Source organism: Somniosus microcephalus, chromosome 25, assembly GCF_052327205.1.
Source record: "Somniosus microcephalus isolate GS21.2 chromosome 25, FLI_Smic_1.0, whole genome shotgun sequence".
Taxonomy (NCBI): domain Eukaryota; kingdom Metazoa; phylum Chordata; class Chondrichthyes; order Squaliformes; family Somniosidae; genus Somniosus; species Somniosus microcephalus.
Genome location: NC_141011.1, coordinates 36,670,886 through 36,697,346, shown reverse-complemented (window position 1 = coordinate 36,697,346; position 26,461 = coordinate 36,670,886). Strand labels below are relative to the sequence as shown.

The window sequence follows — 26,461 nt, the reverse complement described above, 5'->3', positions numbered from 1 at the left end:
TCTTACGGCTGGTAAGAGCAGGCATCGGGCTTGCTTTCACCAACGTAAGGGTTATTATGTAATGAGAAAGGATTAATTAACAATCTTGTTGTGCGAGGCCCCTTGGGGAGGAGCGATCATAATATGATAGAATTCTTCATTAAAATGGAGAGTGAAGTAGTTGACTCAGAGACTAGGGTCCTGAATTTAAATAAAGGAAACTACAATGGTATGAGGCACGAGTTGGCTAGGATGGATTGAGGAACATTACTTAAAGGATTGACGGTGGATAGGCAATGGCAAACATTTAAAGATCACATCGATGAACTACAGAATTTGTTCATCCCCGTTTGGCATAAAAATAAAACAAAAAAGGTGACTCAACCGTGGCTAACAAGGGAAATTAGGGATAGCATAAGATCCAAGGAGAGGACATAAAATTTGGCCAGAAAAAGCAGCAAACCTGAGGATTGGGAGCAGTTTAGGATTCAGCAAAGGAGGACAAAGGGATTAAGAGGGGGAAAATAGATTATGAGAGTAGGCTTGCAGGGAACATAAAAACTGACTGTAAAAGCTTCTATAGATATGTGAAGAGAAAAGATTGGTGAAGTTAAGCGTAGGTCCCTTGCAGTCAGAATCAGGGTAATTTATAATGGGAAACAAAGAAATGTCTTCTTCTTCTTAGGCAGTCCCTCGGAACCGAGGATGACTTGCTTCCACATTAAAAATGAATTCGCAGGTGACTGATGAGTCCAATGCGGGACCTATAGTCTCTGTCACAGGTGGGGCAGACGGTGGTTGAAGGGGTGGGTGGGTGGGGTGCTTGGGTTGACGTGCGCTCCTTGCGCTGCCTGCGCTTGGCTTCCGCTTGCTCCCGGCAAAGAGACGCGAGGTGTTCGGCACCTTCCCGGATGCTTCTACTCCACTTTGTGCGGTCTTGGGCCAGGGATTCCCAGGTGTCGATGGGAATGTTACACTTTTTCAAGGAGGCTTTGAGGGTGTCCTTGAAGCGTTTCCTCTGCCCACCTGGGGCTCTCTTGCCGTGCTGGAGCTCCGAGTAGAGCGCTTGTTTTGGGAGTCTCGTATCGGACATGCGAACAATGTGACCCGTCCATCGGAGCTGATTGAGCGTGGTCAGAGCTTCGATGCTGGGGATGGTGGCCTGAGCAAGAACACTGACGTTGGTGCGCCTATCCTGCCAATGGATTTGCAGGATCTTGCGAAGGCAGCGTTGGTGGTACCTCTCCAGTGCTTTGAGGTGCCTGCTGTACATGGTCCATGTCTCTGAGGCATACAGCAGGGCAGGTATCACTGCTGCCCTGTAGACCATGAGCTTAGTGCTGGGTTTGAGGTCCTGGTCTTCAAACACTCTCAAACAAAGAAATGGCTGACCAATTAAATACATACTTTGGTTCTGTCTTCACAAAGGAGGACACAAATAACCTCCCAGTGATGTCAGGGAACATAGGGTCTAATGAGAGGGAGGAATTGAATGAAATCAGTATTTGTAGGGAAATGGTGTTAGGGAAATTGATGGGATTGAAGGCCGATAAATCCCCAGGGCCTGATAATCTACATCCTAGGGTACTTAAGGAAGTGGCCCTAGAAATAGTAGATGCACTGCTGGTCATCTTCCAAAATTCCATAGACTCTGGAACAGTTCCCATGGATTGGAGGATAGCTAATGTAACCCCACTATTTAAAAAAGGTGGTAGAGAGAAAACGGGGAATTATAGATCGGTAAGTCTGACATCGGTAGTGGGGAAAATGCTAGAGTCCATTATAAAAGATGCAATAGCAGAGCACTTGGAAAACAGTGAAAGGATTGGACAAAGTCAACATGGATTTACAAAAGGTAAATCATGCTTGACTAATCTACTGGAATTTTTTGAGGGTGTAACTGGTAGAATAGATAAGGGAGAACCAGTGGATGTGGTGTATTTGGACTTTCAGAAGGCTTTTGATAAGGTCCCGCATAAGAGATTAGCGTGCAAAGTTAAAGCACACGGGACTGGTGGTAAGGTACTGTCTTGGATAGAGAACTGGTTGGCAGACAGGAAGCAAAGAGTTGGAATAAACGGGTCTTTTTCCGAATGGCAGGCAGTGACTAGTGGGGTACCGCAGGGATCGGTGCTGGGACCCCAGCTATTCACAATATATATGATCTAGACGAGGGAACTAGATGTAATATCTCCAAGTTTGCAGACGACACAAAGCTGGGTGGGCGTATGTGCTGTGAGGAGGATGCAGAGAAACTCCAGTATGATTTGGACAGGTTGGGTGATTATACTGCATTTGCCATGCATCTGCCCAATGTGGATAAATGCGAGGTTATCCACTTCGGTGGCAAAAACAGGAAGGCAGATTATTATCTGAACGGCAATAGATTGGGAAAAGGGGAAGTGCAACGAGACCTGGGTGTCCTTGTGCACCAGTCGCTGAAGGTAAGCATGCAGGTGCAGCAGGTGGTTAAGAAGGCAAATGGCATGTTGGCCTTCATAGCGAGAGGATTCGAGTACAGGAGCAAGGATGTCTTGCTGCAGTTATACAGGGCCTGGGTGAGACCACACCTTGAGTATTGTGTGCAGTTTTGGTCGCCTTATCTGAGGAAGGATGTTTTTGCCATGGAGGGAGTGCAGCGACAATTCACCAGACTGATACCTGGGATGGCAGGAATGACGTATGAGGAGAGATTGGGTCGATTAGGCTTATATTCGCTAGAGTTTAGAAGAATGAGAGGGGATCTCATTGAAACTTATAAAATTCTAACAGGACTAGACAGACTAGATGCAGGAAGGATGTTCCCGATAGCGGGGGAGTCCAGAACCAGGGGTCACAGTCTAAGGATAAGGGGTGAGCCATTTAGGACTGAGATGAGGAAGAATTTCTTCACCCAGAGAGTGGTGAACCTGTGGAATTCTCTACCACACAAGGCAGTTGAGGCCAATTCATTAAATATATTCAAGAAGGAGTTAGATATATTTCTTAAGGCTAAAGGGATCAAGGGATAGGGGGAGAAAGCAGGGACAGGGTACGAAGTTTGGATGATCAGCCATGATCTCATTAAATGGCGGATCAGGCTCGAGGAGCCGAATGGCCAATCTTAAATAAAAAATAAAAAAAATAAAAAATGATGCACAAACACTTAAAATTAGTTTATGCAAATATTGGCCCGGACTAAAATGTTTAACATTATTTTTCAAAAAATGTAATATTTATTATATTTGGTCTAATTAAGGGACTTTTAATTAAATTTGGAAATCAGACCATTTTTAGAGTTGTTTAAATTGTTTGGGAGATTCCATTGCATGTCATTAGGGGATTCCGTTCGGAAATGACTGCAATGGAATCCTCTTTTCTCATTGGAGGACCTGGCCCACGTGATCACAGGGACGTTTACGAACCGCCTGCGTTGCTGAGATCCATGGGTCTTTATGCAGGCGTATGTCTGGAGGCCCAGGTCCCAAACTCTGTGTAGCTGTGGAGCCAGGAGGTAAGTTCGGAAATATTTCGCTAGTCGGAGGCGCACTCCTCCGACCGCAAATTCAGGGCCGATGTAACTTACATTTCCCACACTATCTACACTTAAATCACCCGTCTTGGGAAGCTTCCCGAATTAGACCAATTCAATGCGGAATCAGATCATAGTCCATCTGGAGACATGTGCTTTGGGAACTGCAGTAAGGTTGACCAAACATTTCACTTACAGCCCTTGTCCAAGCTGTCTGTTGCATTTGAACCCAGGCACCAGATGTGGAAGCACGAGACTCAACCACACAGTGACACCCAAATTTTAAAGATTTTCCATTAAAAGTAAATATTAATACCTCAAAAAACAGTCCTGTTCCTTTACCTTTAACATACTAGCATAAGCAAAAACCAAAAACAATTAACAGGATATGCAGTGCTTCCAATTTTAATTTTTTGGTGTTGTTAGGAAATCTTTTTGTTCCTTAAACAGGTCTCTTGGGGCCTGGTAAATGATGCAGCAAGGAGTCCAGGTAGGCAACATTTCCCAGGTCTCTGCTCGGAGACACATGACAGTTGCCCAGAGACAACTTTCTCTCCCATCTATGAGGGAGAGAGAGTTGACATACTCCCACAATGGAGTGACTAAAATCAGTAACAATGCCCACTGCATGCCACCATTTATTGATGCTCCAGTGAATCATCTATATAGTCCAAACTTTTAACTAATGTCTGAATGAGGTGTCAGTTAAATGAAACTTATACACCTCAAACTTCACAGTGGTTGGTTGAAACAAGCACACCTTTTCAAAGGTTTGGAATTTAGTCATTGAATGATCCATAATCTATAAAGACCAAAAGATCCTTGGTTTGATTCCTGCTCCATGCCGAGTTAGCTGATCTCAGATAGGCCAGTAGTTGGGGTGCTGCAATCGGGCTAGTGAGGACATACAAGATTGAGCTCTGCCGAGATGTCCCCTCAGTCAAATAGTGTATGGATAGCGTACTTGTGGGCTGCTGCTATCTGTGGAACTGTATTCCAACAAAAATCTACACTTCAAGAGACAAGGGGATGAAAGAGGGGAAAACTGGGGAAGTACATTAATGTGCATTATTAATTGATCCTTTACATTTGCACTTGCATATTAAATGATCAGTCAAATGGGCTCTGTAAATATTTTGCCAATATAAAGGTAACTTTAGCTTAACGATCAGTAAATAGTCTACTAGTTGTTGTAAAGATGTGCCAATCTATATTTCTTGAATCTTTACTGTAGCAGAAGTTTCTGCAAAGGGGTGGGAAAGGGAAGAGAGAAAGTGAGTACATTTACAAAACCTGTAGATTAAAGGTTAGTGTTAGATCTCCACTTATGTAATGAAACTCACCTTCCATGGGTGTGTTTGGGTCTGGCCTGTTAGCAAATACCACATCCACATACTCCAACTGCAACCGCTCAAGAGAAGCCTTCAGTCCTGCCAAAGCAGAATACATACACCTGTTAAAAATAGACCAGCCCGACAATCCTATGCTCAGAATTTGATGTGGCTAGCAGAATAAATACTGTGACTAGTGCTTTAAAGGTAAAGAACAAATCCACCATTTTGTAAGTTGATTCCCCTGTGGAAGTTGAAGACAGACATGCTACATGATTTGCAGAAATGGGTTAATAGAATGGTGGCCTTGCACACTGAATGCATTTTCTTGGAAACTGGAGATTGACAGCTTCATCTTCTGTTAGCCAGGTTGAGGCTGAAGAAAAGGTAGTACTGTATAATTTATTTAGCATACTGCAACACTAAATCCATTTTCTGTGCCTGCACTCCAGATACAGAATGCTATCTTCACCCTGCCTAGGAACATGGCAATTTCTGTCTCAAATAAGATTCAAGATTCTATTCACCACTCTAGATGTCAACAAAGTAGAAATTACTGTCGCTGATGTTATCATAAAGACACTTAACATGATCACATCACATTACTGTCTCATACTTTAATAGAGGCATTAACCATTCATTATCAACAGTAATTTTTATACCAGTGTAGTTCCCTACCTTCTATAATGTGCTTTCGGGAGAGTCCTCTCTCAGTCTCCGCCCTGCAAGGCAAACACAATTGACAAGCATGGCATTACTTAAGGGTCAATCTTCAGCAATAAGTCATTGAGTCATTCTGGTTAACCCAGGTTAGATCACATTTCCAAATAACACCAAGGCCTAGAAATTCACTATAGCCCCATTTGGGGCGCCAGCCTCGCCAGGGCGCTAAAAGTAGTGCCCTGGAAGCAGTCGTGGCCACCCGCCGGAAATTCAGTTGGAACGCCCCAGAGGGAAGCGCGGCGCTACTGGAGGCGCCCCGCATCCCTCTTGGGGTGCTGCAACTGAATATCGCTGCGCAACGTGCCGCAGCGCCACAAGCTGCGGCACATCGCGCTGCAGTACTGCAGGCCTTCCTCCCCTTCTTAAAGGGGAGGGGCCTTGTGCAGTGCGATCTGGGGCCCAGCTGGGCCCCCGAGGATCACGAGTGCCAGAAAAAGAGCCCAGCATTGAGGAGAAGTGCCGGGCTCTTGGAACGCAGTCGGCACTCCGCGCGGGAGGGGGGGGCGGGAGGCTCAGGAGGCTGGGGACGGCAGCGCGGAGAGGTGCTGGCAGGCGGCTAGCAACATAAATGGCCGTCCCGCACCTCCTTTAATTAGCGCCTCTACCGCCGCAGGTAGGCCCCCTTGAACCGGTCACACATAGCATCCGGCGTTAAAGCAGGGGGCGCATCTAAATATCGCGATCGGGGCGCTGCGCACACCGATGATGTCATCGGTAGCGGCGCAGCGCTAACGGCTAGTGCCGTCATTAGCGTCCCGCTGAATTTAGAGGGAGGCGTGGCCAGTGACTTCCGACCCACTTAGCGCCCTCTTAAGGCGCTAACGGGTGGCGCAGCCCACTGAATTTCTAGGCCCAAATAAGCTACTTCATTGATGTGGACAAGATCATGCAAAAGCAGGGCTGCAGGAACGGTGGACCTGTGTCCAGAAGCATTTTTCTTCTGGAACCTCAAAACGTCTGTGTTACTGAGCCACACAGGTCAGGCAAGTTCCATATTTGATCCCTGGTTTGTGCTGAGGTAACTGATCTCAGTCAGAAAAGCAGTAGGGGGTGTTACTATGGCCTCATCACCCCTGGAATAGGAATGAAGGATAAAACACAGATATGGTTCCTGCCTCTGATCACCATCTAGTGCCTCCTGCTGGAAATTGTGCATATGGATGTTGATGCCGAGAGGTTCAGACTCGGCTGTAATACCTCCAATTATCAAATAGTCTGTCAACAGTCATTCCTATTTAGATACTCCTGTAGTACACCCAAGCAAAATTTAATAATGCATTCATGATGCAACTGAACAAATCATTAGGGGTACTGATCCCCTGCAGCAAACAACTACTACTAAGTTTACAGTTATAGAAAGAAGAAAGATTTGCATTTATATAGCGCCTTTCATGACCTCAGGACATTTCAAACCCACTTTACAACCAACAAAGTACTTTTGAAGTGTAGTCACTATTGTAATGTAGGAAACGTGGCAGCAAGGTCCCACAAACAGCTGTGTGGCCCATTCAAAAATCCGTGCATGCAATTTTTGCATTTAAAAGCCAGTGAGCCGACTGCGCGGGAGATCCAGAGCGCTTAAAGGGAACATTTGTAGAAGAGCAGGGAGTTCTTCTGGTCAACATTTATTCATCAACTAAGAAATAGACTAAATGATCATTCCTCCCACTGCTGTTTGTGGTATCTCACTCTGTGCAAAATGGTTGCCAGTTTGCCTACAGAACAATAGTCACTGCACTTCAAAGAAATTAATTGTAGTTGAAGCACTATTACACCCTGAGACAGGTAATAAGGCACTATATAAATTTCTTAAGCACTTCTGTAGCTCGAGTTATGGGAGATATAATATATGTGTGCAAATTTCTCAAATTTATGTTACTAAACCTGACCATGAAAATATGGGTTTATGATCCTGATGTCGGGATATCACCTGTGACCAAACTACAGGAACACTAAGTGCAAGAGAACCTACAAGCACATGGCATGTGGCAATAAAAGTTGGATAGTTTAACTTCCTTCGATGGTAACACTTCAGGGGGAGGGGGAGGAGAACTCGATAGACTCTGGAACAGTACCCATGGATTGGAGGATAGCTAATGTTACCCCACTATTCAAAAAAGGTGGCAGAGAAAAAGCGGGGTAAGCCTGACATCGGTAGTGGGGAAAATGCTAGAGTCCATTATAAAAGATGTAATAGCAGAGCACTTCGAAAGCAGTGACAGGATCGGACAAAGTCAACATGGATTTACAAAAGGTAAATCATGCTTGACTAATCTACTGGAATTTTTTGAGGATGTAACTGGTAAAATAGATAAGGGGGAACCAGTGGATGTGGTGTATTTGGACTTTCAGAAGGCTTTCGATAAGGTCCCACATAAGAGATTAGCGTGCAAAATTAAGGCACATGGGATTGGGGGCAAGGTATTGACTTGGATAGAGAGCTGGTTGGCGGACAGAAAGCAAAGAGTTGGAATAAACGGGTCGTTTTCCGAGTGGCAGGCAGTGACTAGTGGGGTACCGCAAAGATCGGTCCTAGGACCCCAGCTGTTCACAATATATATCTAAATGATCTGGACGAGGGAATTGGATGTAATATCTCCAAATTTGCAGACGACACAAAGCTGGGTGGGAGGGTATGCTGTGAGGAGGAGGTCATGAAACTCCAGTATGATTTGGACAGGTTAGGTGATTGGGCAGAAACATGGCAAATGCACTATAATGTGGATAAATGTGAGGTTATCCACTTTGGTGGCAAAAACAGGAAGGCAGATTATTTTTTGAATGGCAATAGATTGGGAGAAGGGGAAGTGCAAAGAGACCTGGGTGTTCTTGTGCACCAGTCGTTGAAGGTAAGCATGCAGGTGCAGCAGGCGGTTAAGAAGGCAAATGGAATGTTGGCCTTCGTAGCAAGAGGGTTCGAGTACAGGAACAAGGATGTCTTGCTACAGTTGTACAGGGCCTTGGTGAGACCGCATCTTGAGTATTGTGTGCAGTTTTGGTCGCCTTATCTGAGGAAGAACGTTCTTGCCATGGAAGGAGTGCAGCGAAGATTCACCAGGCTGATACCTGGGATGGCAGGAATGACGTATGAGGAGAGATTGTGTCGATTGGGCTTATACTCACTGGAGTTTAGAAGATTGAGAGGGGATCTCATCGAAACCTATAAAATTCTGTCAGGCCTGGACAGACTAGATGCTGGAAGGATGTTCCCGATGGTCGGGGAGTCCAGAACCAGGGGTCATAGTCTAAGGATAAGGGGTAGGCCATTTAGGACTGAAATGAGGAGGAATTTCTTCACCCAGAGAGTGGTGAACCTGTGGAATTCTCTGCCACAGAGGGCGGTGGAGGCCAGTTCATTAAATATATTCAAGAAAGAGTTGGATATATTTCTTGAGGCTAAAGGGATCAAGGGATATGGGGAGAAGGCAGGGACAGGGTACTGAATTTGGATGATCAGCCATGATCTCATTGAATGGCGGAGCAGGCTCGAAGGGCCGAATGGCCTACTCCTGCTCCTATCTTCTATGTTAGTGAACAAGCCAGGACAAGGATACGGTCAGATCTACAAATATTTCACATTTTTTCATCTACATGAATGCGTGCTCCCAGTGCAAAGCCTCACCTGCCGGGAGTGCTTATTCAGAAATCACAGGCATGCTTCCCACAATCTTCTGTCCATTAAAATGTATTGATGCCAAATTGTGGGGAGTGCACCCACGATTTCCTGATATGTACCTGCATTCTTAAAATTTACCATTATATATTTTCCACGTGACTTGGGACGCAACACTTTCCACTCTGCCTAGGAGGTTAACCAGTAGTTTTCAATCTAAATCAGAGTTACGGATCTGGTGAAAATAGCAGTATGTCAGGCAGAAGGCTTCAAAGAGCAGATGTGAGAATTCCTCAGTAATTGCAGGCATGTTTGAGTCACGTGTACCCTATATGTCACAGATATGCTTTCCATTCAAGCTCACATACTTAATCACAGAATGACAAGAGCAGCTGTAATTTTACATTCAGATTTGTTTGTTTTTTCTTTGTTAATCTTCTCCCCTCCCTCCTGAAGGTTGGATTACTTCTCAGGGTATGATTCAGCTGTTGCCAGGTGCTCGCTAGTACTTTGGTCATGTGACCATTATTCATAGGAGAATCTTTATAATTGGCGTCACTAGATAATTCAACGTGATAGTGATCAGGTAAAGGAAACCGGCCTGATTTTTCCTCCATAACCTAAGGCAATTAGTGTCCCTATTACTACTCCGGCTCGGATTAGCTAACTCAGCACAGACTAGGAATCAAATCTGGGGCCGCCCTGGTCTGACTGCTGACTCACCCAACGAGCTTGCTAAGTCATTGGGAGAGCCAGTTCAAAAGTGTACTGTGTACGTATTCCAATTTTAGCTGCAAGGAAGGCACTAAATGAAAGAATGGGCTTTCTTCACAGGGAGGAAGAGATAATTAGAGACTGAATATAAGGTCGAACATCTGTGAAGTGCCATAAGATGTTTTCTATGTTAAAGGCGCCATATAACTGTATGTGGTTGACTAGCTCGCACTTGCATTGGCACTGAGCCAAAGGCTTTTGATACTTCCTGTTAAACAAGCACCTTCAGCTGGATAACAGGACATCAGTGTACACCTTGATAAAATTACTCTTAACAGTTACACAACCTCAATGGCCAAAACTTAGGAATTACAATTTCCCCCCAATTTCCTCTCCTAAAGGAACTGACTCCTCGCCGGGTACAATTCCACAAGTACAAGTTCTAATTCTTCAAGCCAAGCCCGATCCTGTCCTCACACATGAAAATGTGGAACCTTAGTTGATGCTTTCCTAGCTCATCAGTGCCAAATTGTAGTGCCCTGGTTGAGATCAGCTAAATCAGTACACCTGGGGCTTGAACCTGTGTCCTTCTGGCCTGCATGGTTCAGCTGTAGCCTGCCTTTACCAACTGGGAGCACTGGGATAGCTTATCAACTACATTTCTTTAACAATGGTTTTAATCATTAAAAAATAAATGAATATCTGGTTACATACTTTCCACCCCAGAAGATTTTGGTGGTGATGACGAGGCTGGACCGTCTGTGAAGAGAAAACAGAACAGGATGTTGATGAAGAGGACGACGACTTGCATTTCTATAGCGCCTTTCACGATAAACCGAACGTCTCAAAGTGCTTTACAGCCAATTAAATACTTTGGAAATGGAGTCACTGTTGTAATGTGGGAAACGCGGCAGCCAATTTGTGCACAAACAGCTCCCACAAACAGCAATGTGATAATGACCAGATAATCTGTTTTTGTTATGTTGGTTGAGGGATAAATATTTCCAGGACACCGGGGAGAACTCCCCTGCTCTTCTTCTGAGAGCAGACGGTTTAACGTCTCATCTGAAAGACGGCACCTCCGACAGTGCAGCATTCCCTCAGTACTGCACTGGAGTGTCAGCCTAGCTTTATGTGTTCAAGTCCCTGGAGTGGGACTTTAACCCACAACCTTCTAACTCAGAGGTGAGTGTGCTACCAACTGAGCCACAGCTGACACTCAAGGGCTTGGTTAATTTGACTTTAAGTTTTATGTACAGTACTGCAAGATTAGTAAGTTAATACAATGAGAATATTCTTTAATTCACCCGCAAAACATATCAGAAAATGTTTGGGTTTAATTGTGGAAAAATAAATACATCAACCTTCTCTTTTATAGGGTAGAGATTCTGATTGGTGCTGGTCTCATACAAGTGCTTAATGTTCTTGTACCAAACTTCTCTCTGCTGTTTTAGCTCAGACATTAACCTGCTAAAATAGTGCAGAGGAAGTCGTTACCAGCACATTAAGTGTTTGTCATGAATAGCGCTGATCATAATCTTTACCCTCAGAAGTCATGTTTCTCACTTCAGATTTGTGGCCTCCTGCATGTGTGTTACATCTTGGTTGAGAAGGTGGTAAGCCATTGTGCTTCCAGGCCTCTGCTAACGTAACCAGCCACAGGGAGGTGCACAAGCCCAGAGCAAGGTGATTCACCTTCCTATTTTCTGGCTCTTTAAGGGAAATGCCTAGTCTGTGACTGGCATCTCCCCTGTATGACTATGAATCCACCACGTGGAGTATAAGTCACAAAACTTCATAGAGTGTTCAACAAGACCCATTGTTTGGGCACTGATGCACTGTATCATTTAAAAATATTTCTTGAAATACAATATTTCCAAAATGGTCAGATTCATGCACCAACTTTATAGCTTTCAGGTTTTGATATCATTTGCAATGCAACATAAGTTTTCCAAACTGCTACTAAAAGGAGGCTGTACAAACTGCAGTTTTAACCAAAAGATAGCAATAGAAATATCTGAATGGAGTCACTGCAAAGCCCGAGTGAAAAGGTAACTGAAAGACAACTTAAAAAAAGATGCTGTGGCAGGTTGATAAAGATACAGGGAATACTTGGAAGGAAGCAGAGGTGCAAGGTTTAAAAATATACATCATGAAGTGAATAACTCCAGAGTACACGAGTAAATTACTGCATGTGGTCCTTATCACAGATGCAATGAAGTTCGAGAGATAACTGGGCAAGATAAGAGAGAAGGGTTTGAAGCATATGGTGAGAAGGCTGGATGGTAGAGTTGATCTGTCAAAGGGGATAGACTTAAATTTCTCTTCCCATTCTGTTACTGAATGAGAACATTTTTGACATGCTTTCTACAAGAGGAGGTAAAAGGTTGAAGTCTTTCAAATAGAACACACATTCAATACAACATGATAGATTTCAATCTCAAATATGTTTAGAAACAGATTTTGTATTTCTATGAGGGTCAGTTAACTTTGCAATAGTGTTGATGATACATTTGTTCTCTGATTATTACATACAATAAATGGGAGTGTACAGGTACACTCATGCTGAAGTAACCGTTGTCACCTTGGCTCCCCACTCTCCAATTTTCTAATGTCAACTGGGCAAAAGAAGATAATTTCTGGCATAAATATTTTAAGCTTAGAAATTATGTTATATGTGATATTAATGTGTGAATTCTTAATTGTTAAACAGCAAGGTAATTTCAGATGAGTATTCTTAGGTAAATTTCAGTGTGCTCTCAAAGCTTCAAACTAACAAATAAAAATAAAAATTACCTCCATCCTTTCTTCTTGATGATGTTTCCCAATACAATTTCTGCCCTGGGGAAAAAGAAAAGATAGTGAGGTTAAACACATTTTACATTAACAGTCAAATCCAGGTCATTCCCATGTATGGCATACTACCTTCCTTCACTTATGATCAGATGATATTCTGCTATACAATATCAGCATTCTTTACACAGAGTTGCAGCCTGCCCTGTTTAGGTGATCTATTCAGTGAGCTTAGCCTGTTTAGATAAGAGGATTATAACGTAGCGTTTGAAAGGAAAAAATGCAAAACAGCTACTAAGATTCTAGATTTGGGTACGGCCGACTTCAACAGGATGAGGCAGACTGTCCACAGTATACTGGGCAAATCTGTTAATGGGTAAAACGACAGAAGATCAGTGGGAGATGTTTAAAAAAGAATTTAATGTGATACAGAACTAGTTTATACCCCTGAGGGGCAAGAGCTCTACTTGCCAAAGAAAGCAGCCATGGACGACTAAAGAGTTAAGGGACAGCATCAAATTAAAAGAGAAAGCAAACAAAAATGCAAAAAATAGCATCTATCCTGGCGAATGGGAAAGTTACAAAGAACAGCAAAGGGTCACAAAACAGATAGTAAGATCTACAAAAAGGGAGTATGAAAAGAAACTTGCGAAGGATATCAAAATGAATATGAAGAATTTTTACAATTACATTAGGAAAAAGAGGGTAGTCAGGAGCAAAGTTGGCCCCATAAAAACTGAAATCGGTGATATTGTCAATGATAATAAGGAAATGGCGGACATGTTGAATAATTACTTTGCGTCAGTATTTACAGTAGAAGGGGATAGCATGCCGGAAATCCCAAGGAAACCAATACTGAATCGGGGACAAGGACTCAATAAAATTCACGCAAGTAAAATAAGTAATGAGGAAAATAATGGCACTAAAGAGTGACAAATCCCCAGGACCAGATGGTTTCCATCCCAGGGTTTTAAAGGAAGGAGGTGAGCACATTGTAGATGCCCTAACTATAATCTTCCAAAGTTCTCTAGATTCCGGAACCATTCCTTTAGATTGGAAAATTGTGCATGTCACTCCACTATTTAAAAATGGAGAGAGAGAGAAACCAGGGAATTATAGGCCAGTTAGCCGAACATCGGTTGTCAGGAAATTGCTAGAGTCTATAATTAAGGACAGGGTGATTGAACACCTCGAACATTTTCAGATGATCAGAGAGAGCCAGCATGGATTTGTGAAAGGTAGGTCATGCCTGACAAACCTGATTGAATTTTTTTGAAGAGGTGGCTAAAGTAGTGGACAGTGGAATGCCTATGCATGTTATTTATATGGACTTCCAAAAGGCATTTGATAAATTCCCACATAAGAGACTGTTATCTAAGGTAGAAGCCCATGGAATTTGCGATTTTGACAGTGGACCCGCCTCTAAACCCGCACACTGAGCACCGGCAAAATTCAGCCCCCAGTGTCAGCATCAGCACAATTAGGTACTCAGTAAAGCTCCCCTTACTCTGCCTCAACAATGCTTCTTCTGAAGAGTATCCACTACTGCAACAGTATGTTATTTTTGCATTTCCTACACCAGATTGTGAAGGAATAGCCATGATTCAGAGAAATACATGATACTATGAACAGATTTCTAATATTATTAATAAAAGACACAAGTCTCAGCAGACAAGGCTGTAAACAAGCTTTGAAATAGGAATTAGTTAAATATACTAAAACAATGAAAGATTGAAGCAAACCATTGGTGCTTCCAAAAGGTCTATGGTTTGCAACAAACACAATGAGAATGCCCAGTTTAAAGTGTGAAGAGCCAACACGTAAAACAGAAATACAAACATTAAAAGAGGCATGTGCCTTTGAAACATGACATCAAGTAAAGAAATCTGCTGGTCAAATAGTTTTGTTAAACTTGGAAAACAGGAACCATAAGATTAAATATGCAACCAATTGAGATAGCTAGAAAACAAGTAAACACACAGTTAAAGTGGTTTTGATTTACATATTGTAAATATACCAACAAGGCGGCTTTGAAAATATGACTTCAATAGAGACACCAAGCAATTGCATTGTCTTTGTATTAAACTTGGATCACCACGGAGTCAAAATGTCTGCTAAAAACCAGTAAAGCCAATATTAAGAATTAAATGGAAAGCATTTTGTAAGAATGACATCAAACAGAAGCCATTGCTGTCATTGTTTTTATGATGGTTTTCGGAACACCTAAAAGGTAGAGAAATAATTATGCATGCACTAGTTGAATTGACAGTAAGATGGAAAGCATTCGAAAGAGGTATCAATAAAGACAATTAGCTGACATCAGCAGAGAACATCAAAGAAGAAACCACTGCCAAAAGTGTATAAGAATGACCTTTTTCAACAGAAAAGTCAGAACACGCTGACTCCAGATCCAGCCACTCACCGAGCTGCAACATCGCGTGGAGCGCATCATGGGTGGCCGGGTGATTGGCCCCGTTGCATGTGGAGATGCCGACCCTGTTCTGGGCACCAATGGTAAGGACATCACCTTTTGGACCTCTCTCGTCCCACTTGCACATCAGATCTACATCCTTTGCCACTGTCCGACCAATGCGCTGAATGCCACCACTCATGCATCCCTCGCTGACGCCCTCTCCTCACTCTAAAGCTACTCTTGTGCCTTCCTGCTTTCAGATGGTAAGGAGGAGGTCCCTGAACTTGCCAGTGACAGCCCCTCAGAAGAGGAGGAGGAGCAAGAGGAAGGCGGCCCATCAGGGGAACCCTCAGCCGCGGCAACCCATGCGAATGTAGGGGACACGTCTTCCCTGGAGGGGAGCGTGGCGGAAGTGTCGGAGGGGAGGGGAGCTCATGGGACCTGCGGCCTGCAGAAACGCGGGAGGGGGGTGGAAGCTCAGCGGCCTTCTCCCCAGAGGGGGGAAGGATCGGAGGGGAGTCCAATTGCTGGGCCCAGCAGCGTCCAGCAACGCAGGAAGGGTCGGCCAGCTCGGCGGCCTTCTCCCCAGAGGGAGAGTCCGGCCTCCAGTCCGGAGATGGTCTTCGCCGAGGAGATGGAACGCCTCGAGGACTTGTCCGCGGACTCGGAGCGCCGGCACACGGAGGTAGTGGCACGGTTGCCTGAGGCCATCGAGTCCCTCTCTCGGAGTGTCACCGACGTTGGGGCCTCACAGGCCATCAGTTTGGCGGAATTCGGGGCAGAGCAGGCAGCGAGTCGGGCGGCATTTGGGGCAGATCAGGCAGCGAGTCGGGCGGCATTCGGGGCAGCTCAGGCAGCGAGTGGGCAGCTGATCAGTGGTGCCGTGCAGTCACTGGGTGCTCTGATGAGGTCACTGAACAGGGCAACACGGGCACTCACTGCTGCCACACTCGCTGGGTCAGCCAGGCATCGCCAGGGCACCCGGCGCGCTGCAGCAGCACAGCGGTCTGTCCCTCGGCAGATTGGTGCGCATGCTGCAGTGCTGGCCCGGGCGAGTGCCAGTGTCTCAGGCGACCAGCGAGCGCCTGCCATCCGCCAGCTTGCCCCCATTCCTCCAGCCGCCACTGCCACTCCCCCAGTGGAGCTGCCAGGAGCTGCTGCAGCGACTGATGCTGGCCAGCCACAGCTGCAGCATTCAACAGCCGCCCGCTCGACGGCCAGACCTCGACTAGGCCGACCCCCAAGGGCATCTGCCGTCACGACATGTGCCCCTCAGGAGCCTGCCCCCAGCCTTGCAGCAGCCAATGGCCTTACTTTGAGGAGCAGCAGCAGGGCGGGCAGGGGCCACACAAAGATGGCCAAGGCATCGCCCTAGCGGGCCAAAAAGTCGAATGTGTGGCCAGTTGTGTTTGTTTTTTGAGGCCGAGAATTGGATGTTTGTTTTTTGAGGCCGAGAATTGGATGTTTGTTTTTTGAAGGCCGAGAATTGAATGTTTGTTTTTTTGAAGGCCAAGGATGTGATGTTTGTTTTTTACGAAGGCCGAGGATGACGGCCATTTTAGTTGCACTGTTTTGTTAATCCTCTCCAGGTTGTGGGAGCGAGTAATGTGTTTGGGTGTTTTTTGGGGGTTTCGTCTGTTTTTGGTTTTCATGTGGGAAGGGCCCTGAGTTTGTACAATAAAGCATTTTATTTATTAACATTGTCCATGTTTGATCTTTGAAGTGTTTGTTGCCTTAACCGGCTGAGGGCTTGCAGAGCGGCTGCAATCATGTTCTTTCATTGGCACAAGCCATTCCCTGATAGGGGGCCTAGAAGTGACGTTCAATAAGCCGCCGACGGGCGGCCCTTGGACCTTCTGCCTCCCTCCTGGGCTGGTACTCCTCGTCCTCCTCCTCCTCATGCTCCTCCTCCTGAGGTGGTGGTCCAACGTGAGGTGGCAGTGCCTGAGTCCTGCGGATAGCCAGGTTGTGCAGCATGCAGCAAACAACGACGAATTGGGAGACTCGCTCCTGCGAATACTGGAGGGCTCCCCCGGAGCGATCGAGACAGCGGAACCGTTGCTTGAGGACGCCGATTGTTTGTTCTATGATGTTCCTAGTCGCTTGATGGCTCTCGTTGTATGCCTCTTCAGCAGGGGTCGTGGGCGCGCGGAGCGGGGTCATGAGCCAGGTACACAAAGGATAGCCTTTGTCTCCGATAAGCCATCCTCTTGGGTGAGGCTGTGCCTGGAACATGTCAGCCACAGTTGTCTGTCGCAGGATAAAGGCATCGTGGCTGCTGCCTGGAAAGCGGGCATTGACAGCTAGGATGTGCTGCCTGTGGTCACACACCAGCTGTACGTTGAGGGAATGGTAGCCCTTCCGGTTGCGGTAATCCTCAGCATGCTCCAGAGGTGCCCGCAAAGCCACATGCGTGCAGTCAATGGCGCCCTGCACCATGGGGAAGCCCGCTATTCTTGCAAATCCCACTGCACGCTGCTGCTGCTTGTCCAGGGTCATGGGGAAGGAGATGAATTGATGTCTCCTTCTGAAAAGGGCATCGGTCACCTGGCGGATGCAGCAATGCACGGTGAACTGGGAGATGTTAGCGATGTCAGCGATGTCCCCAGCAGCGGATTGGAAGGAGCCGGTGGCATAGAAGTTGAGAGCCACCGTCACCTTCACTGCCACCGACAGAGACGTCCTGCGCATCAGCTGTGGCTGCAGATCTCTGTAGCAGCTGGCAGATGTCTGCAACCACCTCCCTTCTGAATCGCAGCCTCCTAACACACTTCGCGGCAGACATGGTCAGATAGGAGGACTGCTGGCGGTATACCCTGGGTGGGTAAGGCCTCAGTTGGCGACGCCTGTTGCCCCCTCTGCGTCTAGCCAGGGCTGCCACTCTCACGGCGTCTGTAAGCCCTTCTGGCATTAGGCTGAAAGTCAGCGTTGGCACCCAATGTAGCCCCCATTATATGCTGGCAAACACTGAGCTCTCAATGAAGGCAAAGATAATTGCTAAGCTCTGGCCTGAGCCAAAAATACCTGTCCTAGTGTTGGTCCAAACCAGTAAGCTCTCCTCCTTGGTCTCTCTCCAAAAAACCGTTGCACAAGAGTGAATGCTGCAAAATGGCTGGCCTTTATAGTGCAGGGTAAGTGCCCTTTAATTAGCGCTCCCCGCGGCCCGCCTCGGCTGTGTACCGTTCCACTTCACAGTCGTTAGGGCCGCCCGGTGCACAATGGGCCGGCGCGAGTGAAGTGCTGGTTCGGGGCGCACAAAGGGCGTTGCACTAGGAAATGACGTCATGATCTGCGCGCGCAGCAGGGCGCGCGCTAAGACTTTGCGCCGGCGCTAAATGTGTACTGAAGTTGGGGTGAGGCGCAGATCGCGCTGCGCCCGGGCGCTAAGCGCCTAGCGCTCGAGATCTACTCCTCCTAAGGCGCTAACGGCTGGCGCGCCCAACTGAATTTCTAGGCCAAGGTGTGTTACACGGATTTATTACCAGCAGGGGAACTATAAACAATGTGTGCTATATAGTGGTTTGTAGGTGTTATATTGGAGAGCAGTTATAGCTGGATGCTTTCCATGCATGCTCCATTGGAGCAGAATCTTAAAAACTACAAAGGACGTTTACTTCATACACATATGACTCTACCTATTCAAGAAGCCCAAAAGTACAACTGTTCCTATTCACTTGTTTTTTGAGTGCTAAGGGGATGGTTATTTGTGATCTCAGACAATCAGGCATCTTTGTGTTATTCATCTCCTTACTACCCAAATATACAAAGTTCAATACAGTATTATTATTTTTTTAAATTCAGATTCTAAAGAGAAGCCCAGTAATTTTTTAGATAAACCATGACAGTACATTTGCAAAGGCTCCTTTAAGACTGTACAGATTCTGTTTATACATAGTATTAATCAGATGTTTCCAATATTTTTCAGACAGGAAAATTATTGCTAAGTGACTGAGTCAATATCAGAATTTCCTGGAACACAGTGCTGTATTCATGACTGCAGCAAATAACCCAGATTATTGATTGCTGCGCTATCAGTTTTCACATTTGGAAAGCCTTCCCACAGAGGTTTGTAAGGAAGCTCAGGTCTTGGGAATGTCTACATGAGCAGTTAATCTGTTGTAGCCTGGGTAAAAGTAGGCCCAAAGAATATAATAGGAATTATTGTAAAGTAAGTTTAGAACAGATAAATTAGGAAAAAGCTTCTTTAGTCAAAGAGTTATACCCCACCTAAGATTACTTTCCGATGAAGTCAGGTTAAAATTACCCCCCCTTTGAATCTAGACAGTGAGTGCCCGAAGGAGGGCATTATAGCTATACCTGATCCTGTCCGCACCTGATCTAGCAGGGGTCATCTGATAATGATCAAAGACTGGGTTCCTGGTTACTTTCCCCCACCCAGCTCAGGGATGGTGTAGCCAATTGTATCACCCTTACTGCTGCCACAGCTGAGATTAGTCAGTTCAGTAAAGATCACATGGAAGCCAGATACACTGGAATGGGCAGCCACCTTAGACCTTACCCAGCCATAGCATTAATTTAAACAGAGCATAATGTAATTAATTTATAATTATTTACGTAGCTAGTTGTTCTTCTACATAACAGATCAGTCATTCGTTTTTTTTCCTCTTCTGGGTTATTAGGGACGTGGTAACAGGGCACATCGAAAATCAACATGATTGGGCAGAGTCAACACGGATTTATCAAAGGGAAATAGTGTTTGACAAATTTGTTAATTTTTGAGGTTCTAACTAGCAGGGGGAACCAGTGGATGTGGTGTATTTGGATTTTCAAAAAGCATCGATAAGGTGCCATACAAGAGGTTATTACCCAAAATTAGGACTCATAGGATTGGGGGGGGGGGGGGGGGGGGGGGGGGTAATGTATTAACATGGATTGAGGATTGGTTAACAGACAGAAAACAGAGTAAGAATAAACAGGTCATTTTCGGGTTGGCAGGTTGTAACTAGAGGGGTACAGCAAGGATGAGTGCTTGTGCCTCAGCTATTTACAATCTATATCAATGACTTAGATGAGGGGGCCGAATATATTGTATCCAAGTTTGCTGACGATACAAAGCTAGATGGGAAAGTAAGCTGTGAGGAGGACACAAAGAGGCTGCGCAAAGGGATATAGACAGGTTAAGTGAATGGGCAAGAATGTGGCAGATGGAATATAATGTGAAGAAATGTGAAGTTATCCACCTTGGTAAGAAAAATAGAAAAGCAGAATATTTTTTTAAAAAGGTGAGAAACTGGGAAATGATGGTATTCAGAGGGACCTGGGTGTCCTTGTACACAAATCACAGAAAGTTAACATGCAGGTACAGCAAGCAATTAGGAAAGCAAATGGTATGTTGGCCTTTTATTACAAAGGGATTGGAGTAAAGAAGTCCTACTGCAATTATATAGGGCCTTGGTGAGACCACACCTGGAGTACTGTGTATAGTTTTGGTCTCTTTACCCAAGGAAGGATATACTTGCCTTAGAGGAAGTGCAACAAAGGTTCACCAGACTGATTCCTGGGATGAGGGGATTGTCCTATGAGAAGTGATTGAGTAGACTAGGCCTATATTCCCTAGAGTTTAGAAGAATGAGAAGTGATCTCATTGAAACATATAAAATTCTTATGGGGTTTGACAGGGTAGATGCTGGGAGGATGTTCCCCCTGGCTGGGGAGTCTAGAACTAAGGGTCACAGTCTCAGAATAAGGGATCAGCTATTTAGGACTGAGATGAGGAGAAATTTCTTCACTCAGGGTTGTGAATCTTTGGAATTCTCTCCCCCAGAGGCCTGTGGATGCTTAGTCATTGAGTATATTCAAGACAGAGAGCGATAGATTTTTGGATACTAAAGGAATCAAGGGATATGGGGATAGGGCAGGAAAGTGGAGATGAGTAGAAGATCAGCCATGATCTTATTGAATGGCAGAGCAGGCTCAAAGGGCCAAGTGGCCTACTTCTGCTCCTATTTCTTATGTTATGTTATTTCAGAAAAAGTTTGTAGAGCAATACATTTTTACCAGGAACCCCATATTGATACATCAGGGACTTGTTGCAATGATTTAAATCCCGTGGTATTAAAAGTAAAGTGGTGGCAATGGATACAGGGATGGTTAAAGGACAGATGTTTCTCAGATTGTCAAGTGTCATCAGCAAATATTGTTATGTCCATGTCCAAACCATTTCTGTATATGGAAGAGAGGTTCGAAAGAAATCCGTAGGCTGCAACACTAGCTACAGCTTGTACAAGATTTGGACATGGATATATCAAAAATTGTTGATGACATTAAATCAGGGGCATGACAAACTGAGAAAGAATGCAGGAGAATATTACAGGTTAGGGAACCGGGCAGGAATATGGTTAAAAAAGTAGTGCACTTAGGGGAAAAGGAACAGGGAATGGGAATATACTCTAAATGACAGAATTCTCAATAGAGTGAAAATACAGAGATATTTCGTGGTACTGTATTATCATTTAGATCTTTAAAGGCCAGGATTGAGAGTTTCCAAAAGCAATTAAAAGAGGAAATGGAATTTAGGGGTTCTATAATGGTACATTGAATACAAAAGTAAAGAGGCGGCGATTAATAAGGCTTTGGTTAAGCCACAGTTGGAGTACAGTGCTCTGTTTTGAGCATCTATTATAGGAAGGATATTGGGGCCATGGAAAAGGTGTAATATATATTTGCTAGGCTGATACTGGGGATGAGAAGAAATAGTTCTGATAAGAGATTTGAAAAACTAGAACTGTATTACGACAAAGAAGGTTAAAGGAGGTCTAATCTAAGTGTTCAAAGTTTTGGCACTTAAGAGGGGATTAGATAAAACAATTGAAGAGGAAAAATATTTAAGGCTCCAGGGAAAAAGGATTCAACTAGATAGCTTTGATATGGACCCAAACTGGCACAGGTACAGCAAACTAATTGATTTCCTTCTGTGCTGAAATTTCTATGTGATTCCCAAAACTGAAATAAAATTATTGCAAACCAGGGAAGGTTTGTCATGAATAGAATATTCAGCTTTTCTTTCTTTAAACACAAGGGCTGTGATTTCCCCTACATTGGCGGGTCTGGTATGGCTGGGGTCGGTGGTGGGTTGCGACCCCGCTGCTGGCTCCAGACCGCTGTCCAAAGTGATTTTACATTGATTGGGCTTGTTAAACCCGCCCAGCGCGTTTCCCAGCCAATTGAAGGAAGCGGGTCTGATGACGTCACTTGATGACGCGTCATCAGCTGGTTTCCTTAAAGGGACCATGTGCAAATTGATTTTGATAGTTGTGCTGTCGGTGCTGCAAACACTGACAATAACTGCACAGAGGTGCACGCCTGCACCCGGCTCTCCCATGACTCCCTCCATATGCTTATGGAGGGAGTCACAGCACGCAGGGAGGTACTCTTCCCTACCAATGGGCGGAAGAGACCTCCTCAGGAGATCAACGCAGCCTGGTTGTACAATGCACAGGCCACAAGCAGGGATGTCGTCAGGAGGACCAGGCTGCAGTGGCGCAAACCTTTCAATGATCTCAGTAGATCACGAAACGTTACTGCAAAGCCAAACTCAACCTCATCGTGCTGTGCCACTCATCACATCCCCATCACTCTGCCTTCCCTACCCTACCCCTGCACACCCTTACTCACACCAACTTACCTTGCACCTCCACCCATCCCTCTCTATCGACATTATCACTTCCCCATCTCACTAGCCACCCCTCACACTCACCCTCATCCTAGTCCAATCATACCAAGTAACAACACACAAGGGTAGGCACTTGGGTGTTTTATCCAATGTTCATGTGAAGTTTCTGGTCAACACTGAAATCTTTATTTTCAGCACTTTGCGTTCTTGGACAGATTTGTGTGCACCTTTGGAAGTGGCTTAGTGAATTGCAGTGAATGGTGAGACGTAATGGTATCCCCCGCAATGGCGATGAGTGTGGAAGTAATGGCTTGGGCATGGTAGGGATGCTTTATGGTGTTGGTGTGGGGAGGTGCCAACCTCATGTGGCAGCCAGGGTGTACAGCGGCAAGTGAAGTAAATCTGGCTATGGTGAGGCCATCCCTGGCCTCCCGGCCAGCAATGTGCTTGGGTGATGATGCCGTGTCCTGTGCAGCATCAGTTGATTGCGGAGAAGGTTGGTGTTGTTGTTGGTGCTGCTGATGTGCCTGGTGTTGGGGCTGATCATGGTGGGATTCTGAGGACCAAGGTGAGATAGTTTCAAGGGCAATGCTGATGTAATAGATGGCAGGTGAAGTTGAGATGACAGAAGCGCTCTGTCAATGGTGAGAAAGGTTGTTCCAATGAGGTGACATTGGATACAGAGTTTGCTCCAAACACTTGCAACCTGCATAAAGCTCAATCTGTCTTCCCAATGCCGTAAGCAACAGCTTCTGACCTTGGAAAGTGAACAGCTATGAGATGGGAGCTTTTATACCACATTTGCAGCTGTCAAGTAAAGAAATGATATCATGGTGACACAGCTCCCGACCTGCTTACTGACGTGATTACTGAGCAGCGGGGAACCCGTGGGCGAACTTGTAAAATTTAAAGGTGAGCTTAAAATAGTTTTTAAGTGCCTGTTAACAAGCTCGTAATCATCTAAATTGCCTGCCTCGCCGCTTGGTGTCGGGTCTGTTCCGTGATGACAGACCCGACATCTGGGAAACTCGCAAGGTGGTGGGTTAACAGCGGGTTCTCGGCCCGGTCCAAATCTTTTTTTTTTTTTAAACCACCTGACCCGCCACCAAACGCGCCCGCTGAACCCCTGAAAAATTCTCCCCCAAGGGCATGGATTTTGCGGTTGGTGGCGTAACTAAGGATTACGCCACCAGCATCCGAACTGAATGCACTTACCTGCTGGGAACCCCTCCGAGGAGTCGCTGTCAGAAGCTGCGGAGTTGAGCACAGCGTAGTGGCCCACGGATCCCGGGGGCGTACCGTGTGCGTCAGCGTACCAAGGATCACGTGGGCCGGTGCTCTAATCAGCAAATAGAAGGTTTCTTATTCACCCGCCAAGAGGGTATCATTTTTATGGTGGGAAATTCTTGCGATTTCTCTCCAGAATCGTCTTCTGTACATTTCCAGGAGAATGAACGATTAATACTATTAGAGATTGTCTTATCTTGAGCACAATGATTATAAATTAAGAGCTTAGCTTTTATGGTTTCTATTATCACCTGACGTCCTTGCCATACAGCTATTAGGTCTTTGTCTAGCTATTATTTTCCATTTAAACTTCAGTATGTTGAAAATATGCTTAAATTTGTGTTTGGGGGTCTGGGTGTGTGCAGAATGCATTGTTATTTTGTAAGTTATCTACCTTTTCATTTTTTTCCTCCCAGCAAATATTACATTATTTTAGAAACCTGAGAATAATGCTTTCTTCAAAATTCTATTGGAAGATAGTTCTTTATTCGACAATAAGTTAGGGAAACAACTTCCAAGTCTGGGGAACAACAAAAGATTATATTACTTTTCACGGACAATAAATATAACTGTAATAATCCTGTGGGTCATATGTAAATGCTTGCAACATTCAAGTAAAATGCAGCAACTTTCTATTCACATCCAAAAATGAAAATAGAGGATATATGCCAGACTACAGTAGAATGGCACAAAAATCATATTCCACACTTGCTATGCTGTTCATCTCAATTAAATACTCAAGCATAATGGCTCTACATTGGCCATACAACATTCAACTGTAAAACAGCTCAGGATTTATTCAATTTAAAACACCATTTACAGTTACATTTTTGGAAGAGTTTTCTACTCTGATGGGGGATGTCAGTGCCTATTTTTTTCTGAGGTGAGGTGCATAAATGTGATGTTCTATCACTTCCACCTACCTCCATACACCATTGAAAGTAATAACTAACCAAGGCTGTTGTAAGCCAAGATATGGTAATAGGACATGTTTCAATTTCCAGCCTCAGAATCTCAAAGATAGCAGCCTCACTCAGAACACCACCCACCTGATGGTAAGGTTGAAAGACTGGCTTGTAGTTTAAGCTTTTAAAATTAAATATATACTTGGATTTCCAAGAAGTAACCTGTTTGCACTAGCCGTAAAATTTTCACACGTAATTGCTGGGCAGTTAGCCCAACTCTGTGCCAGCAATTAGGATTTCAATGTCAGAGCAGATGATCTGTTAACTCAGAACTTGACAGATCGCAAGTTCGGGATTTAGCGCATGCCCCGAACTTGCTGTCTATTTCAAAGGCAGTAGGACTGTGCACTCAGAGTACACCGTCATACCAACCGCAAATTCTCCCCCAAGAGCTTCAGGAGACAACTAATAGATTAAATACCCCATGTGCTCCTTAACTGGTGGTATCCAACCCTAGTACCCCAACTTACCACAACTCAAGTCATTCTTAATGTTTTGCACCTACCATTTATGGATGCAACCCTCAGATGTGGCTTTTCGGAAAAGACCAACAACAGAGCGTATGACTAGTAGTTCTGTGCAGCCTAGCGTCCACCAACCCTCCAGGATTGTCCTGGTTTCGCCAGGAATTGTAGATTAATCTCCAAGACACTGCTGCGAACGACCCAGGAGAAAAATTGTAGGGTTATTAAAAAAAGTTTTTCCCCCATTTTCTTTGAATACTTTCAGTTATAAAAATATTGAAGATGGTAAAAAAGGTTGTTTTGATTGGATGATTCTTGACTGTCAATCGGCTTCCAAATTGGCGTAGGAAGGCGGTGCGCTGTGAGGATGTATGTGTTGGGTGACGAATGGTGGGAGTGTGGGGGCGGGGCAGTTGAAGGCAGGAGGTCATATGATGAAACCTCCAGGTACATGCAACCAAAGTTGGCTACCCCAGTGTAGCTGTTTGATGCACATTTTGACAACAGTCATATCAAAGATTTGGAGCAAGTAATTGTTACTGAAAACCTCAAAGTCATGAATATCCAGTCAGAATTCAACAGGGCTTCTCTGAATAAATCAGTACAGCCTACAGAATCTTTAGATTTTACTTTGCCACATTTTATGCCAGCCTAGTTCATCTCAAGTTTCTTTTAGTTCCTTGCAGCATGTATTATAGGTGCACTTCCAGGAGGGGTAACAATCAGGAGTGGGAGCCCAGGCTGCTTTTCTGACAGACAATGAGGCCAACTGTAGCACCCCCACAGCTGATATCAGCAACATGGTACAGGTCCCGGACTAAACATTGGGCCTTCCTAGTCTGTCTGGCTCGCCTACTCAATGTTTTAACCTGCTGTGCCACCAGGAAAGGACCATTACCATGTTACAATAAAGTAAAGAAGAATTTAATTTAAAAATAATCCTCCTCATGGTATTAACTGCAGACTACTGTGTAACCCATGTGTTCTGAGCAATCTTCACCTAAGGAAATCCTCCCATAATTTGCTCTCAACCAT

The 26,461-nt window shown here is 44.9% G+C and overlaps 1 protein-coding gene across 15 annotated transcripts in view; it reads right to left on the bottom strand.

Annotated features, from left to right (window-relative positions):
* kcnab2a (potassium voltage-gated channel subfamily A regulatory beta subunit 2a) overlaps nt 1-26,461 on the bottom strand; it is a 372,430-nt gene that overhangs the window by 31,052 nt on the left and 314,917 nt on the right. For all 15 annotated transcript variants that reach the window (XM_085967213.1, XM_085967209.1, XM_085967207.1 and 12 more), the window contains 4 exons: nt 12,668-12,712; nt 10,586-10,630; nt 5,500-5,543; nt 4,834-4,920 (listed from right to left, as the gene is read on the bottom strand). In XM_085967213.1, coding sequence (XP_085823339.1) covers nt 4,834-4,920; nt 5,500-5,543; nt 10,586-10,630; nt 12,668-12,712 — 221 coding nt within the window. The remainder of the gene's footprint in view (nt 1-4,833; nt 4,921-5,499; nt 5,544-10,585; nt 10,631-12,667; nt 12,713-26,461) is intronic.